Raw genomic sequence first — 5,085 nt, 5'->3', positions numbered from 1 at the left:
AACTTTGAAAAAATTCTGTAATTTGCGTGCCTATAAATTGCGGGTCATTATCACATACGATTTCCTTTGGTACCCCGAATCGACATATGACGTTTCGCCAAATGAAATCTCTGACCTCTTTTTCTCGTACCTGTTTCAAAGCTCCTGCTTCTACCCACTTAGTAAAGTAATCAGTGAGTACTAACAGAAATCTTACCTTGCCTTTGGCTTGGGTTAGTGGACCCACGATATCCATCCCCCATTTCATAAAAGGCCAAGGTGCAATAACCGGATGTAATAATTCAGTAGGCCGATGCATGTTGTTACAGTATCTTTGGCACTTGTCATATTTAGCTATAAAATTTTCCGCGTCTTCTTCCATTTTTGGCCAATAATAGCTGGCTCTAATCATGGTTTTTACTAAAGATCTTCCTCCCTCGTGATTTCCACAATGTCCCTTGTGTATTTCTCTCATCACATACTCTGTTTGAGAAGGCCCGAGGCATCTTGCTAGAGGACCACCGAACATTTTACAATAAAGATTACCTTTCTTTAAATAGTATCGAGCAGCTTTTTGCGAAGTGCTTGAGCCTTTTTCTTATCTTCAGGTAAAATTCCATATTGCAAAAAATTGACAACCTCGTTCCTCCAATCCCAAATTAGATTATTGAAATTTACCTCAATTTTTGTCTTGATCAAGTACGAAATAAAATAAATGAATCACAGAAGCATTTTTGTCATTCGTTACTTTTGTAGCAGATGCAAGATTAGCTAGGGCGTCAGCCTCAGCATTTTCCTCTCCTTGTATCTGCACGACTTTCCAAGTTTGGAATTGCCTGACCAATTCACGTGCCTTTTCTAGGTATTGCTACATTCTTGCCTCTCTGGCTATATAAGTCCCTAGCATTTGGTTAACTACGAGCTGTGAATCTCTTTTGATTACGACTTGTTCTATACCAAGCTCTCGTGCCAGTTCAACCTGCAATCACAGCTTTATATTCTGCCTCATTGTTAGTTATAGGATGACATTTTATGGCTTGTCGTATTGTTTCTCCCGTGGGTGGTACAAAAATAATACCTAAACTTGCCCCTTTCATATATGACGAACCATCAGTAAATAAGGTCCAAGTTCCTGGATTATACCCGTTAAATACCTGCAGTTCTTTTTCTACTTCTAGTTGTATCCCTTGACTAAAATCTGCCACGAAATCTGCTAAAACATGTGACTTTATTACAGTTCTAGGTTGATATGTAATGTCATATTCACTTAGTTCTATGGCCCACCTGGCTAATCTACCTGATAATTCTTGTTTATGCAATATATTACGCAAGGGATAGGCGGTTACTACAGAGATGAGATGATATTTAAAATAAGGTCTTAACTTCCTAGATACCATAATTAATGCTAGTGCAAGTTTTTTTAGATGAGGATACCGAGTTTCAACATCTAATAATGACTTGCTAACATAATAAATTGGAGACTGTTTACCTTGGTCTTCTTGAACTAACACAGCGCTTACCGCTACTTCTGAAATAGCAAGGTAGATGAGTAGTTTCTCCCCATCTTTTGGTTTTGCAAGCAACGGTGGATTTGACAAATATACTTTAAAATTTTTAAGCGCCTTTTGACATTCTTCAGACCATTCAAATTGATCCTGCTTTTTTAGGGCTGAAAAGAACCTGAAGCATTTTTCTGATGATTTTGAAATAAATCTTCCCAAATCTGCTATTCTCCATGTTAGTTTTTGTACTTCTTTTTTACTTGTCAGTGTATCAGGGATTTCCTCAATAACTTTAATCTGCGCGAGATTTACTTCAATGCCACGGTTAGAAACAAGAAATCCCAAGAACTTACCTGATGAAACTCCAAATGCACATTTCTCAGGGTTTAACTTCATGTTAAATTTACGAAGAATTTGAAATGTATCAGACAAGTATTGGATATGATCCCTTGCTTGTTGTGACTTGACCAACATATCATCTATATAGACCTCCATGGTTTTCCCAAAATGTTCTTGAAACATTTTGGTCACCAACCTTTGATATGTGGCTCCAGCATTCTTGAGACAAAATGACATTACTTTGTAATAGTAAGTCCCCCTCTCTGTTATAAATGAAGTTTTTTCCTCATCTTTTGGATCTATTTTTATTTGTTTATACCTTGAATATGCATCTAAAAAACTTAAAAATTCATTTCCTGTAGTGGCATCAATTAGTTGATCTATATGCGGTAATGGAAAAGAATCTTTAGGACAAGCTTTGTTTAGGTCAGTATAATCTACACAAACTCGCCACTTACCATTCTTTTTAGGTACTACTACAGTATTAGCTAACCAATTTTGATATTTTACCTCGCGGATGGACCCAATTTTTAATAGTTTTTGTACCTCATCTTGAATCACCTGATTTTTGAAAGATCCTTGCTTTCTTTTCTTTTGTTTGATAGGTGGGTATGATGGATCTTCATTTAACTTGTGGGTCATCACTTCCGAAGGTATTCCTGTCATATCAGAATGGGACCAGGCAAAACAATCCACGTTGGTTTTCAAAAATTTAGTCAACTTACCTTTCATTTCTTGGCTTGGGTTGGCCCCAATGTAGACTTTCCTTTCAGGCCAGGGTGCAAATAGTACTACAACTTCCAATTCCTCAATCGTGTTTTGATGTTTTCATTTTCCTCTAGCTCTTGGATGGTATCACGCCTCGAGTCTACATATGTTCTCCCGTGCTCAGTTGAGGCTTATGTTGCAGCATTCTCAACTGGATTCTGTGATTTCTATTTCTCTTCGTTTTTTGCGCTTGAATCTACTACAGAATTAATGATCCTAGACGTTTACTGGTCACCACAAATTTGCTGTATTTCCCATTGTGAAGGGAATTTAATAACTTGATGCAGGATAGATGGAACAACATCCATTTCGTGAATCCATGGTCTACCGAGAATCATATTATAAGCCATGTCCATCTCTACCACCTGAAACTTCGTGTCTTTGACAACTCCTTCTGCGAATGTGGTGATTATTATCTCCCCCTTTGTTACGGCGCTCGAGTTGTCAAAACCAGATAAGGTGTGCGCCTTGGGTATTAGCTTATCTTTAGCTTGTATTTCGTTTACCACTCTTAGCCGAATGGTATTCACAAAGCTACCTGGATCAATCAAAACTCGTTTCACATTAGTGTCATGCAAAAGTAAAGATATTACCAGTGCGTCATTGTGTGGGGTTAGCACGCCATCTGCATCTGCATCATCACATGTAATACTTTCTTCTTCCAAAACCCGTTGAACTCGCTTCCCATGTGTGACTGTAATTTTTGAAACCTTCTTGGTTGTCGTATATGTTACACCATTAATTTCTCCTCCTCCGCTTATGCCATTAACTGTCCTCTTTGGTTAAGGGGGTTTAGGGGGTTCCTGCCTGTTCTTCATATACGCTTGCTTACCATTTTCACTAAACAATTCGGTTAGATACCCTTGCTTTAACAAATGTTCAACTTTACCTTGCAGCAATCTATAATCCGTTGTTTTGTGACCATGATCGTTATGAAACTCGCACAAAAAATCAGGATTTTGCCTGTTCGGGTTTGATCTCATTTCTTTTGGCCATCGTACTTTATCTCACATGCTTCTTAATACTGCTACTAACTCTGATGTGCTAACATTAAAATTGTAACTACCAATTTTTGCCTTCGAGATTCTATCATCATCTCGCGTATCTCCTCCATTTCGCTTTTTTCCGAACCTTGATGATGAACCTGACTCTCTATCTCTCGGTCTATGATCGTACCTTGAGTTATCCTGCTTTGAACGCGAGTCTTTTCCTGCTGGTCTCATGTAGGGCTCGTACCTATTTTTACCGGACCTTTTTTCAATTTCAGCACGTCTTGAACTTACCCTATCCTCTTTTCGAGACTGAGTGATGGTATCTTCTTCTATCCGCAGCTTCGTGCTGTATCTGTTGTAAACATCATTCCAAGTTGTTGCTGAAAATTCATGTAGACTTTTCTTGAGTCATCGCATGGCTTCTGAACTTTTCTCATTTAGATTACTAGCAAACGCCATAGCTGCCCAGTTATCAGGTACGCGTGGCAACATCATCCTCTCACGCTGGAATCTATCTACGAATTCTCTAAGCAACTCCGAATCTCCTTTCTTTATTTTGAAAGTATCCTCCATTCTTTTTCAACTTTTTGAGCTCTCGAGTGTGCTTTGATAAATGAATCTACAAGCTCAACAAAAGAATCTATAGAATTTTCGGGCAAAAGAGACTACCATGTTAATACTCCCTTAGTGAGTGTTTCTCCGAATTTTTTGACCAATACTGATTCAATTTCTTGCTTGGTCAAGTCATTTCCCTTTACACCGGTTGTGAATGCAATTACATGGTCACGTGGATTAGTTGTTCCATCGTATTTCGGAATGTCGACATCTTGAATTTCTTCGAAATTTGTAGGGGAGAAGCACTTGGCTTCCAAGGTTGTTGTGAATATTTGTCCATATCTATTACCTTGATTACAGGCGGTACTCCAGGTATTTGCTCTATGCGGTCGCTCTGCTCCTTGAGCTATTTCTGCAAAGTTAATACTAAATTTTGTAAATCAGAATTAACTGTGTTACCTGGTTCTCCATCACGATACTCGCTGGGAGTTCCACCACTGCCTAAATTAACGAGTCCAGAACGAGGGTTTTCAAAAGTGTTGTTATTTGGAGTTGGTGTTAACCGACAACTGGCTGGTTAAAGCCTGGAGAGCATTGTTGACCTGTTGAGCAATTAATTTTTTAAGAGCTTCATCGATAACTTGATCATTTGCAAGTCTGTCATTTTCATTCGATTCAGATCTGTTAGGAGTCCTCTCTTGTGATTGTCGCTGAGAATGTTGTGGCAATGGAGGTGAGGTTCTGTCATCTTGTTCGTTCAGTTGATGTTGTGGATCTTCTTGAAGTGGTAAATTGTGTTGGTTATTGTCGTTGACATTCGACATGATTATTTATGATAAAAGAGTCGATTTCAAAAGCAGATAATTATTAGATTCCCGACAACGGAACCAATTTGTTTAACCAAAAATAAGAATTTCGGTGAAAGCTTGTTTTTAGAAGAACTTGGGTTA

At 38.4% G+C, this 5,085-nt stretch overlaps 1 protein-coding gene across 1 annotated transcript; it reads right to left on the bottom strand.

Moving 5' to 3' along the window:
• Nucleotides 1-2,812: 2,812 nt before the first annotated feature.
• Nucleotides 2,813-3,571, bottom strand: LOC138875562 (uncharacterized). The gene is made up of 2 exons (XM_070154399.1): nt 3,421-3,571; nt 2,813-3,282 (listed from the first exon to the last, which is right to left on the bottom strand). Exons 1-2 carry the CDS (start codon nt 3,569-3,571, stop codon nt 2,813-2,815), a joined length of 621 nt encoding a protein of 206 aa, XP_070010500.1.
• Nucleotides 3,572-5,085: the final 1,514 nt, after the last annotated feature.

Source organism: Nicotiana sylvestris, chromosome 8 (assembly GCF_000393655.2).
Source record: "Nicotiana sylvestris chromosome 8, ASM39365v2, whole genome shotgun sequence".
NCBI lineage: Eukaryota > Viridiplantae > Streptophyta > Magnoliopsida > Solanales > Solanaceae > Nicotiana > Nicotiana sylvestris.
Note: the sequence above shows the minus strand (reverse complement) of the source record. Positions and strands in the feature narration are given on the sequence as shown.

Bases quoted from the DNA above. Each gene is read 5' to 3' on its own strand.
- LOC138875562 (XM_070154399.1), bottom strand. From the start codon at position 3,571: ATGAGATCAAACCCGAACAGGCAAAATCCTGATTTTTTGTGCGAGTTT. The intron at 3,283-3,420 runs GTAAGCAAGCGT...CAAAAATTACAG, and splicing joins CGAATTGTTTAGTGAAAATG to TCACACATGGGAAGCGAGTT.